The sequence below is a fragment of the Diospyros lotus genome, chromosome 4 (genome assembly GCF_014633365.1).
Source record: "Diospyros lotus cultivar Yz01 chromosome 4, ASM1463336v1, whole genome shotgun sequence".
In the NCBI taxonomy this organism is placed as follows: Eukaryota; Viridiplantae; Streptophyta; class Magnoliopsida; order Ericales; family Ebenaceae; genus Diospyros; species Diospyros lotus.
In genome coordinates this window covers 2,799,713-2,812,948 of record NC_068341.1, presented here as the reverse complement: position 1 = coordinate 2,812,948, position 13,236 = coordinate 2,799,713, and the positions used below count along the sequence as shown (strand labels likewise).

General features: G+C 38.6%; 1 protein-coding gene across 9 annotated transcripts; it reads right to left on the bottom strand.

Annotated features, from left to right (window-relative positions):
* Window positions 1–361: 361 nt before the first annotated feature.
* On the bottom strand, window positions 362–12,093 carry LOC127799445 (uncharacterized). Of its 9 annotated transcripts, none has more exons than XM_052333478.1 (8): window positions 11,917–12,093; window positions 6,212–6,291; window positions 5,160–5,513; window positions 4,856–5,011; window positions 2,237–4,520; window positions 1,514–1,641; window positions 1,263–1,375; window positions 362–660 (listed from the first exon to the last, which is right to left on the bottom strand). In XM_052333478.1, the coding sequence occupies exons 1-8, from the start codon at window positions 11,955–11,957 to the stop codon at window positions 553–555; spliced, it is 3,264 nt and encodes a 1,087-aa protein (XP_052189438.1). In that variant the 5' UTR covers window positions 11,958–12,093; the 3' UTR covers window positions 362–552. The 9 variants fall into 9 exon arrangements, with proteins under 9 accessions (XP_052189438.1, XP_052189441.1, XP_052189439.1 ...); XM_052333481.1 differs by having other exon boundaries at window positions 1,526–1,641; XM_052333479.1 differs by having other exon boundaries at window positions 4,856–5,008.
* Between the last annotated feature and the right edge of the window lie 1,143 nt (window positions 12,094–13,236).

Sequence of the window (13,236 nt, the reverse complement as noted above, 5' to 3'; positions counted from 1 at the left end):
ACTTCTCACACATATGGATATCATGATGTATTTGAATAAATTTTTTTATGTTCTTTGTTTTGTCTTTTGATGGAATAAAGAGTCTTCAGTAGTATGATATATTTCTTTTCTTTTATAAAAATCGAAAAAAAAGTTATTGTTTGGTTATTATTTTCATAATATTAATAACTTCATCATTATAACCGACACTTGTTTTTTTAATTATATACTTATTGTCCAAACTATTTGGAATGCGGAGGATCTAGCATAAGATTGGAGCATATAATTGTCTGGCTAGAAAGAAAAGAGCACCAATTCTTTCCTTTTGGCACATCAAGTGAACAAAATTCTTAAAGAAAAGGTAAGGAAAAAGAACAAGGACTCAAGCTCAATCATTCTTTCTTACCAATTACTGAAAATGATTTTGAACTGTGGCAATAAACAGATGTTTTGATCACAATAAAATTCTGTGGAGAGTTACTCAAAGATGGGAGGTGAGATCATCCCTATAAGCTTCTTAATTTGCATCTATACAAGATGGAAATCAAAACCCCTTGGTTCTTACTCAAATCCCTAAAATCCAAACCTTTTCCTTTCTTCTAATTTCAATTTGAAATGGTCTTCAGATGGGATCTTTCCTCCACTGGTCGTGGCTGTACACAACCATGCCGTAAGCTCTTCCTGTGAACAGAAAGCTAAAAAGGATGTTAAAGATGAAATGGTCGAGGGTTCGTAACAGCAAGATGCTAGTAACCCACGTCATGAACTTCTCACACTGCTTCTACTGAAGAATTGAAAAGAGCTGGAACTTGGAAGGGAAAATTGGATCACTGATGCTTTATTCAAAAGGTTTTTATCAACAGACTAATGAAGACAGATTCTCAAGAATCTATCGACGACCTGATTACGTTTTCCACAGCAACAGGTGAGAAAAGAATCTCAACTTATATTTCCTGACATAGGTGGAAGGTTAACATGAGCATATATTCCTGAGACCTAAAACATCAGGCATCTAATAACAAAATGAACACAGGTGAATACATTGGTAGTGTCTAATTAAGGCCAATGGTCCAAAATTTATTGTTAAGCAATAAGAAATGACAAAGACGAGTTTATAAATGCCAACAATGCATCATTAAGATGAGGTTATATAGTATTAGGGAGGTGACAAGAGTTGAGCATCGGCAATTCACATTCCTGATCACACCAACTACCAGGTTGATCTGAAATTAATTAGGCTGATTATAGAACTGTTTGAGGAGGAAGTTTCCCTGAAAACTGACCTCAAGGAAATCTTGATTAGAGATGTACTGACTTTCAACCAAGCATCTTGTACCTCCAATAATTACAGCGAGAGGTTTTCTGTCAATTTTTGGTGGTTTATCTCCTTGTTCGCCTGCCAAATTTCAGTAAGAAAATGTTAATAAAAGTAAGGGAGAATTGCATCAATGAAACACCACAAAAGTGATTACTCATTCATTATACTATTTTTGTTCATATAAGGATAAGAAGTGCAGAAGTTGGATTGGGGAACCTTTAGCCATACCAGCTATGCGAGCCACATAGTAGCCTGTTCCTCCTATTCCTTTTTCCCACTTTCCAAGACGCACACGTAGGAAGAACCCATTGAGATGCAACAATGAACCACAGGAATTCATCCACCTAAGGAATAAGTATAACAGAAACATACAATTGAGCAAAAGAACTGCACTCTTAAAATTAAGTCTTCAAAAGCCAAGCTTTTCCAGTAGTAGTAGGAATGGTCTCATATGATAAATCCAGAATGATTAGTATATCGAGAACAGTATGGTTCATTTCATGCAATTAACTCATGAACAGAAGTTCTCGACAAGTTCCAAGGCAGCAGGCAGGATAACTCGTGTAATTTGGTGTCCATTCAACCAAAAAGAGCATATTCCTGATTCCAGCAGGGAAAATGAAGAGGAAAGTTAGCAAACGCCAATTATTGCATTGAGTAAGTGTATCACACTGCTCCCAAGCCATCTCTGTGAATAGAAAATGGCCTGTCAAATCGTGCAATTTTGTGCGTAAAACACTAGGGAGTTTGAAGACCTCTTAGTCTTGTATGCATTAAATAGTTCTAGTAGATCAGTAACACGCCCTATTCAAGGAATAGTTATGTCAACAGATTTTGATATTTGGTTTAGACACACCAAACGCCTCATGCAAAAATTAGCCCAATCAAGTCTATCATAAAAACAATGATCTTAGCCAGTTTCTTTTTAAATTTACTCACTTGAGAATATCCATACGAGACAGACGGAGCTTCCTTATAGCATCAAACATTCCTTCCGGTGCATCAGAAGATTTCCTATCGGCCAATTCGCTCAAAGGACTGATCTGCTTTCCTTTTATCGTACTATCCCAAGAAATTGAAGCCACATGCTTATTGATATCCACTTGAGAATTTTCACCATCGCAATTTGTATAATCTTCAGCAGCTTGAAAATGTAACTGTTTATTTTCCAGCATTCTGGGGTCTCTTTCATTGCCCATCCTGATCCGCATTTTACTGGCACTGAGATGATTACCCAAAGCAGTATCATTTCCTGATGGATGTTGCATGCTTGTGGATGCCATGGGACATGAAATAGCCCAATGATCAAGCTGAAAGCATCTAATGCAAAAACATGGAGATTCTTCTGCTCCATTATATGAACTAATATTACTTAAAAGGGTCTGCCTCTCGCCTTCTGTTACCTCTGAGCAATCACGTAAATCATGACCACTTTTGCCACAATGGAAACAAGTGGTCATTGTCCGAGTTGGATTGTCTTCCATGCCCAATGGTATGATATGTTTGAGTGCATCCAATCTCCTTGCAAACACAGAGGCAATTGCCTCGGAATTCTTATATTTTGGGGAAGGTAGGAAGGGATTTGATTTATATACGGACTTCTGAGCACTGTGTCCACGGAGCCTTTTGAAGCCATAGGAAGCATCAGAATTGGGAGCACAATATTGCGGTTCTTTACCCACAACATTATTTAGGTCTTCATTTGAATACTCCTTGGCCTCTGAATATTTTTGTTCAATAGGAAAATCAACATGATTGTCAGGAATGACTCTTGCACAATCAGCAGAACGGTCAAGTGCTCCACTTGCATCCTGGTCACCATTTTCTAGATTTAACACAGGCCCAGAAGTTCTCGGATATAACCGTGTAACCCAAAAGCTTTCAAGAGGATTACATCCATAACCAAAATTATCAGTCACCTTAGCTTCAGGAAGGGGGTCAGGAACGTTGTTCTCAGAACTTTCAACCTTACGTTTACCCAGAGAGGACGCTGATGAATTTGTTTTATTTTTTACGTCAATGCACCCCAAGTTCCAAGCTTTATTCTGTTCAGAACTGGAACTGGTCTTACACATTTCAGGAGCAGCAGGAATATTTGCAGTCGAAGTCTTCAGCTTGAATGATGGACCTGCTTCACTTCCAGATGTAGACTGGTTAAACTTCTTATTTGATTGGAAACGCTGTTTGCAAAAGTTATCATTCCCACCATGGCAAGCTATTGGAGTAACGTTGGCACCAGACTGTTTGTCTGCCAGCAGAATTTCTTTAGACCCTCCAGTTGTAGAATTGCCATTTGGAGCCTTTCTTTCCAGGTCCTTCGGTTCTGAACAATATAGAGACTGAAATATGGTTTGAAAGCCCATATTTCTGCTCCCAGGATGACGGTTTCTGCTGTAGGTCATGATTTGTTGATCATAACTCTCATGCCCGTGATTGGGATGGTTGAAGGTAAGAGCAAGAAAGGGAGAATCATCTCGATTAGTTTTGTTTAAGCCCTTCACCATGTTTGAAATCCAATTCATGAAAGAACTGTCTTGTCCAACAAAGGACGTTGAAGCAGGACTTTCTCCGATTTGTTTTTTCGCTCTTTTACTCCCCACAATCCATTGTTCTTCAAAGCTCCAGCGTTTCTTCCCTGAAGAAAATAAACCAGCACTGTTGCAACTTTCAACACTCTCATGGCTATCATCCTCATCATTCGACATTCTTTCATTAACAGCTCTATCTGACAAGGCCTTTTCCTTGCCCTTCCTTCTATACAGACGGGCTCTGCTGTTCGTTGGAGAACCTTCAGACAGACCAAACTCGTTACTTGGAAGTCCCTTGTCACTTTGTCTGCAAGCTTTTTTATCAATCAAAAGATGATAATTGTTTTCAGCCGTAGACTCCACTTTTCCAGGAGGAGGGAGACTGTCAGGAACATCCATCCTTATTTTACTTTTGCTCTCGTCTTCAATAACTAATGTGACATCTTTGTCTCCTTTCCCTCGCGAAGTTAACTTTGCCACTGGAATATCAAGTGCCTTGCTATGAACTTCAGAGGTCAAAGCAAGCCCTATGCCCAGTATCTGACTGGCACTCACAATATTTCCAACTTTACCGTTACTATTGGTAATCATGCCTTCATTACGATTGGTTAATAATGTTTTGGTTTGTGCAATTTCCAGTCTGGCTTCTTCAGTTCTGACTGGAATATAATCAGGTGTCATCTGATTTTCTGGACCTGCAAGATGTAATCTATGAAGGCAACAAAGAACTCAGCTGTTCTAAGCGAAGATAGAAGTCTAAATTTTGAATTAGGGATAGACAACAAAATCAAAAAAATGGCACAATTGAGTCAACCTGTCTCCACTTCAAGCAGAACACAATGACTTGTGGATCTTTGATTTTGCTAAAAAATAATATAGAATGAATTTTATTCACCTCAAAACAGGACAGATGTGGACCAAATATATGTTAGAAGTTTTCATTATTCAATGTTTCTGAGTTGAAGGAGTCCCGAACCGACTTGCACAACCTAATTTCTAAACAGATGCACAAAGGTAAAATAGTAAATACCTTCATTGTTTTCTCTACTTTCAGCCGTACTAGTTACTTGCAAATCGTTTGGACTGCAGAAGACATCCCTATCAATATTTCTAGTACTTTCTTCTCTTTGATTAGCATGCACAGCTGATACTCCTCCTGTTACCTTCAGCTCCTCCATGTCGTCTGCTGCCAAACAGTCTCCCAACATTTAAGCAAAGAGATTCATCCAGGAGGGAGAGGAAAGAGAAAGGAAGCATGCAAAGAAGAATTGAATCTCATATGTCATAGTACTGATTAATTTGCAACTTAACATCCATTTATGGAAGCTTGCTACCTGTATGATATCCTTGGTTTCGTCCAAATATAGGACTTATACCGGCAATGCCAGTAGGAGATCCCACCATGCTAGCTCCTTCACCAACTTCCTTCTCCATACAGAAGTCCACTTGAGATGTAAATAAATTTTGTTCATCTACAGGTTTGTCACTGGTAGTCCCACATTTGATGCTTTCTGATGATGAAAGAACTGCATTGCTAGGTCCAACATCCCACAGAAGAAAAGGTTTTTTCTCGGTCAAGCTACAATCAGCGCATTTGAGACTCAAACCATTGTGCGGGGACCAAACTAATTCAGATAGGGCGTCAGATGCCACAAATATCATCTTTGAAGCTGCATTTACACCTACACCTGAATCACTCAATCGCGTTGGAATACATTGATTGGAATGTGCTAGAGAAAGTGCTAAATCAGTCACTGGTTCCACATTGTCATTGTCCATTGATGTAAGAAGGATATAGCTTCAATAGACAATCCTGGAATGCTGTAGAAAAATGGGTCAATTTTCCTGCAGTGGTTGAAAACCATGTCCAAAAGAAGCCAATGAATTTCTGGCTATCTGGACATACAGTATCCAAATTGACATAATTGTAAGTATTGAAACTGTAGAACTTCCATGTAAAAGTTTGTCTTTTCACTGCTCATACGAGCGAGAATGCTTGAAGGATCTAGGAATTACAGTTACTTTATGGCAACCTTAAAAGCATGCCACAAACACCTTATTGACCACTCCATTAAACTTTACACAGACTTCTGGTTAATATCCCTGGAAAACTATGTGAGATGACTGTTCTCTATCTGATGCCATGAATGTAATAAGCCATTATATCTTTTGTGCTACTGCAACCCAAAAAGCTTTCACCATCGTTCTTATCAGTTACATGTTCAGTTGCGTGTTTCTAGGCCATTTTCCATATGCGAAGGTCTAAAACGAGTTTGAAATTGCATCTTATGAGTTATCTTAGAAACATTCAGGAAATGCTAAATTTGCAACTAGACCATAGACATTAGTTTATCACACAAAAGATGCAAGTAGATTAGTGGTGGACCTGTTCCTTCAATAAGTCGTGGAAAGGTCTGAAAAGGAGAAAAATCTTCCTCACTGTCTTCTATGGTGGAGAGATATGCACTAGAGGCATTGTGAACAGATGCAATTAGACAAGAAAGAGCTGTTAGTAGATGAGAATAACAGACAAGTTATTGACGCATTTGTAGCCTTTACAATGCAAGGCATGGGGCTATTAGCCCAGATAAAATGCTAAATAGTTCGAAGTAAGAACAGACAAAATGTACTGCGTCTACCATTTGAAATGCTATCAAGAGTTACTAAGGAGATTCTGAGAGTAGAAGTCATAGACCCAGAGAGAGCTTATAACAAATATGTACCAGACAGCCGAAGATCAAGCCTGGAATCACAACCAATCGATGTAATGGGCCTTGACAGAAAATGCTTAGGAATAGATTTAGGAACTATGTTGAGGATCAAAGAAAAGAGTAATCTAAGAGCCCAACAAAGAAACTAAAAGCACTGCACAACCTCTACTTATTAACAAAAGACATGATCTCTCTTTTTATTATCAGTTTTCCAAGTTTAGATCAGGTCACGTCTACCTACCTGATGTGTACACTATCAGATAAAGGTTTTACATCAGGGCAATAGAAAGACACTGATCCAGATTGGAAGGTCTTCGAATCTAAGTAGTAAAAGCAGTAAAAATACAAAAGAACACCGTATCTGTTATTTTTTTCGAACAAGTTACGATCGATTTGATGAATTGGGAAAAGAAACTCATTGCTAACTTGTTTGTACTGAATCTGAATGTGAAGTCAATACAGAAACCTGAATCCTGCGAATCCTGCAGTTGACATCTGAATATATAACTACTCTCTCCAACTAATTTTTTTTATTATTCTTGAAAAATATTTTATTAAGATTTACTCGGGGAAGAAAACTGTTGAACGTGTGCATCAGTAGCTGTAGGATTGCTGATATAGATGCTCTTTGACCAAGTTTTTAGGATATTTGTTTCTCATTTTCTGTTATCTACTGGCTGTTAACGTTAGTAGCTAAAGTTTAGGAAGTTTGTTGCCTTTATTTCTGGATTTTAGTTGCAAACTCATGTATTTAAGCAGAGCATAATTCAATAAAATTAGATTGCTCCAGATTTTACAACAAATTGGTATCAGAGCCGTCATATCTTGAGGGACCTTGTGAGTGTAAAAATGCAATCTGAGACATCCTTTATGACTGCAGCACCTCCTGTGTTCGACAGAGAAAACTATCAAATGTGGGCAGTGAGGATGGAAGCCTACTTGGAAGCCAATGATCTTTGGGAAACAGTGGAAGAGGACTATGAAGTGCCACCTTTACCAGAGAATCCAACAATGGCACAGATCAGAAATCACAAAGAGAAGAAGCAGAAGAAATCCCAAGGGAAAAGCCTACCTTTTTACAGCAGTTTCATCAACTATCTTTACTAGGATTATGACTCTCAAGTCAGCAAAGGCAATTTGGGATTTTCTCAAGAAAGAGTACGAGGGAAATGAGAAGATCAAAGGGATGCAAATGCTGAACCTAATTAGAGAGTTTGAGATGCAAAGAATGAAAGACTCAGAAACTGTGAAAGAGTATTCTGATAAGCTTCTTTGCATAGCAAATAAGGTAAGGATACTTGGTGGTGAGTTTCTTGACTCTAGAATAGTTCAAAAGATTCTGGTTACTCTTCCAGAACGTTTTGAATCAACAATTTCTGCTTTGGAGAACTCAAAGGATTTGTCCAGCATCTCTTTGGCAGAATTGTTGAATGCTCTTCAGGCACAAGAGCAGAGAAGACTTATGAGGCAAGAAGGAGCTGTTGAAGGGGCTTTACAGGCCAAATTACAGACCAAGGGCAAGAAGAAGCAGGGAAAGAAAGGAAGTGTTGATCAGCCTTGCAATTCAATCACACCTGGGAGAGCAGACAAATCAAATTATCTTCCATGCCAGCATTGTGGAAAAAAAGGTCATTATCCTTTTAAGTGTTGGAGGAGACCTGATGTGAAGTGCCATAAGTGCCAACAATTAGGTCATATTGCTAAGATATGCAAGAACAAAACTCAACAGCAGCAGGCAGGTGCACAAGTAGCAGATCAACAAGAGCAAGAGCAGGAACAATTGTTTATAGCTACTTGTTTTTCCACTGCCAGTTCTGAAGAAAGTTGGTTGGTGGACAGTGGTTGTACTAATCACATGACAAATGATGAGGAGCTATTTCAGGAACTAAGCAAGTCAACTACCAGTAAAGTCAGAACCGGAAATGGTGAACTCATTACTGTTAAAGGGAAGGGAACTGTAGCCATTGAAAGTTGCACAGGTACAAAATTAATTTCTGATGTTTTGTATGTACCTGATATTGATCAAAACTTGCTAAGTGTGGGACAATTAGTTGAGAAGGGATTTAAAGTCATCTTTGAAAATAAGCAATGTTTGATCAAGGATGCCAATGACAAGGAAGTTTTTAGAATCAAAATGAGAGGTAAAAGTTTCTCACTTGATCCAATGAAGGAGGAACAAGTAGCTTATCCAGTAACTGTAAACAATACAGAGATCTGGCACAAGAGGTTAGGTCATTTTCATCATACAGCAATCTTGTCTATGCAAAGGAAGCAGTTGGTTCAGGGATTGCCTCATCTTGAAGCTGATGTGCCAAATTGCAAGGTTTGTCAGTTGGGCAAGCAAACAAGATTATCCTTCTCACAGTCAATTTGGAGGGCAACTGAGAAGCTGAAACTCATCCACACTGATCTGGCTGGACCTCAGAGAACTCCTTCACTTAAAGGGAGTAAATATTACATAGTTTTCATTGATGACTTCACTCGAATGTGTTGGATTTATTTTCTCAGGTTTAAGTCAGAAGTTGCATGAGTTTTTTTTTAAATTCAAGCAATGGATTGAGAACCAAAGTGGTTGCAAGATTCAAGTTCTAAGGTCTGACAATGGAAAAGAATATACTTCAGAACAATTTAACTTGTTTTGTGATGAAGCAGGCATTGAGCATCAACTCACTGCACCATACACTCCACAGCAAAATGGAGTGAGTGAGAGGAAGAATAGAACAATTGTGGAAATGGTCCGGTGCATGCTCTATGAGAAAGGACTGCCTAAGGAGTATTGGGCAGAGGCTGCAAACACTGCAGTATTTCTGCTAAACAGACTTCCCACCAAAGCTGTAAATGAGAAGACTCCTTTTGAGGCCTGGTATGGTTACAAGCCCTCTTTGCAAAATTTTAAAGTGTTTGGATGCTTGTGCTTTACTCATGTGCCACAGATTAAAAGAGACAAGCTAGATAAGAAAGCTGAGCCTGGCATCTTTGTGGGATATAGCTTAATATCCAAGGCTTACAGAGTTTTCCAACCTCACACGAGGAAAATTCTGATAAGCAGGGATGTGCACTTTATGGAGAATGAGCAATGGAGCTGGAAAGATGCAGAAAAGAAACTGATTGCTGATCCTTTACAAAATCAGGATGAGTTAGTTGATGATCCTCCTATAAGAGGAACTAGATTGCTCTCTGATATTTATCAGAGATGCAACGTTGCAATTCTTGAACCTGCAGGGTATTGGGAAGCTGAAAAGGATCACAAATGGAGGGCTGCAATGCAGGAGGAGCTCTCCATGATTGAAAAAAATCAAACCTGGAAACTTGTTGAAAGGCCTGAACACCGAAAGGTGATTGGAGTCAAGTGGGTGTTTAGAACAAAGCTAAACGCAGATGGCTCAATTAACAAGCACAAAGCAAGGCTAGTGGTAAAAGGGTATGCTCAAGTTTCTGGTGTGGATTTTTTTGATACATTTGCTCCTGTTGCAAGGCTAGACACAATCAGGTTGTTATTAGCCATTGCAGCACAAAAGGGATGGACAATCTACCAACTTGATGTGAAATCAGCATTTCTAAATGGATTTCTAGAGGAAGAAATCTATGTAGATCAATCTGAAGGTTTTGCTGTGAAAGGACATGAGAACAAGGTTTATCTATTGAAGAAGGCTTTGTATGGTTTAAAACAGGCCCCAAGAGCTTGGTACAGCAGGATTGATGAGCATCTATTGGACTTAGGCTTTGTTAAAAGTCTTAGTGAGTCAACTTTGTATATCAAAGGTGATCAAGCTAATTTTATCGTGATCTCTTTATATGTTGATGATCTCCTAGTTACAGGTAACAATACTGAACTTGTACAGCATTTTAAAGAAGACATGATGCAAGTCTTTGAGATGACTGACCTGGGAGAAATGACTTACTTCCTTGGAATGGAGATTAAGCAGGAAAAGAATGAAATTTTCATCTGTCAAAGGAAGTATGCAAAAGAGATCCTAAAGAAATTCAACATGGAAAATTGTAAAAGCATGAGTACTCCAATGTGTCAAAAGGAGAAGTTGTGTAAGGATGATGGAGCTGAACAAGCAGATGAAACTCTTTACAGAAGTTTAATTGGTTGCTTAATGTATCTCACAGCAACAAGACCAGATATCTTGTATGCTGTAAGTGTACTATCAAGGTTCTTGAATTGTGCAAGTGAAAGTCATTTTAAAGCAGCAAAAAGGGTTCTAAGGTATGTCAAGGGGACCTTAAGTTATGGTATCAAGTTCAGTACATGTCAGAGTTTCAAGCTGCAAGGTTACTCGGATAGTGATTGGGCAGGGTCTTTAGATGACATGAAAAGTACCACAGGCTACTGTTTCAGCTTTGGATCAGGTGTATTCTCTTGGTGTTCAAAAAAAAATTGTTGCACAATCAACAGCTGAAGCAGAGTTTATAGCAGCCACAGCAGCTGTTAATCAGGCCTTATGGCTAAAAAGAATTCTAATTGATTTGCACTTGGAGCAAGGGATGAAAACAGAGGTGATGGTGGACAACCAGGCAGCCATAGCCATCTCTAACAATCCAGTTTTTCATGGAAAAACAAAGCATTTCAGTATAAAATTGTTCTTTCTCAGAGATGTTCAAAAGGATGGTACAGTGTGTTTGAAGTATTGCAAGACTGAAAACCAGTTAGCAGATATCTTTACTAAAGCTCTTTCTAGAAGCAGGTTTGAGTTTTTAAGAGAGAAACTTGGAATCTTCACCCACTGATGCAAGGAGGAGTGTTGAACGTGTGCATCAGTAGCTGTAGGATTGCTGATATAGATGCTCTTTGACCAAGTTTTTAGGAGATTTGTTTCTCATTTTCTGTTATCTACTGGCTGTTAACGTTGGTAGCTAAAGTTTAGGAAGTTTGTTGCCTTTATTTCTGGATTTTAGTTGCAAACTCATGTATTTAAGCAGAGCATAATTCAATAAAATTAGATTGCTCCAAAAACAGCAGGCTTCCTGTCAAATATGGTAGAGCAAGACTTAAGGGAAAAGCCAATATCTATACCAGTTTGAGAAACACGAAGAAACATTACTACTGATAACCAAACATATATCTAAGAGTACGTATAAAGCGGCACAAAATTCTATCCATCGGGTTGCTGAGAAAATTGGGAACAAAGAAAATGAAACCCACGATCCACATCAAGTTTTTCATGCATAAATCAGCTCAATTAACCTACAGAAGAAGGTAGAGTTATTTGGACTTCCAAACCATGAAAACCCCAGAAACGGAAATATTGCTTTCTTTTCTGTCCCACATTTTCTTTGGAGCCAACCAGAGTGAAATCGGAAGGAAAAACACCAGAATTTTTCATACAAAGACGTACCCATTAAAGATAAAGCATGGTTAGAGAGACAAACGTACCTTTTGCCCATTAAATCCACAGAATCCGCCCTCAATTTCATAATCAGCCTACTTATTCCTCCACTGCAAACCCCACAGTTATGAAACACTAGAAAAACCAAGTACAGCCCAAAATCAGCAGTAACTACAAGAACATCAGAGAAAGAAAGAGAGAGAGAGAGAGAGAGAGGGGGGGGGGGGGAGAGAGAAGGCGGCTAACTGCTACCTGTCCTGACAGCAGGGACGTGTAGAAGCACAGAAGAGCTTCACAAGCTTCATGGCATTAGTGGTTGAGAAGCTGACACGTGATGAATTGTACGCCACTGGCACAAAGTCTAGAGTCAACAATACATTGTTTATGTACGTCTATAAATGCACGTATGGCACTGTTTATGATAAAGAGTGTAATTTTGGTAAAGTAATGAACAGTGGAACGCTATTTACGGAGCTCCCAACTGCCAAAAACTGACATGGGAGAGCAAAGTTCCAAAAGTTGCAGAATAGAGCAATGGATCCAAAACAGTGCAGGAAAGGAATCAACACTTCCTATTTTGTGCTTTAAATAATGCATCATTTGACAGTCTGAATGTACAAAAACAGATCCATAGGCGTCATTACAGAATGATTAATTACTTTCTGGTTCAACACAATTAAATTATATTATTGTCTAGGTCGGTGGGAGGATTATTCTGGTGTAGTTGGGAGAATGTGAGCCTTGTCAATCATGGCAAAATTGGAATGTCACATCCAATGGTCTCCTTTAAAATATACTCTACTGAAAGTAGACAACCTTCTTTTACTCCTAGACTAATAATATTAACTATTCTAAAGGAATACACATTTATATATACATAAAAAAAAAAAACTCTTTTGAGAGTTGATTTAGATTGAAAAGAAAACTAAAATATTTCAGAATTTTATTAATGAAAATGTTATTAAAATAATGGGATGCTGTTATTTTTGTAAACATCAATCATCATTCAAGTATTTTTTTTCCAACATCTTTTGTCTTTAAATCTTGATGGGATAAGTACTTGGGTCCAATCCAAAACTTGGCTCATCAGTCATCAACCACCGAACTTCCATTTTAAATGGCTTTTGTTGCAGCATCTACAGCCATAAGAAAGTGGGCAATCTTTTTCAAAAGCTTATCCATCTATAGGGACAACACATGAGACATGAGCCGTGCGTTCTCCTACTTGCAAAAGATCCAATTCTGAAGGTTCTTTCACAATAAAGAGTCTATGAGGAGCTTGGTTTTGTGATGATTCCCCCCCCCCCCCCCCCCCCTCCTCCCAAATGAGAAATCCACTTGCCATGGATTTAGTCGGCAATATCATC

Bases quoted from the DNA above. Each gene is read 5' to 3' on its own strand.
- LOC127799445 (XM_052333478.1), bottom strand. From the start codon at position 11,957: ATGAAATTGAGGGCGGATTCTGTGGATTTAATGGGCAAAAG. The intron at 6,292-11,916 runs GTACGTTTGTCT...CAATGCCTCTAG, and splicing joins GTGGATTTAATGGGCAAAAG to TGCATATCTCTCCACCATAG. The intron at 1,376-1,513 runs GTTCCCCAATCC...GAAATTTGGCAG, and splicing joins CATAGCTGGTATGGCTAAAG to GCGAACAAGGAGATAAACCA.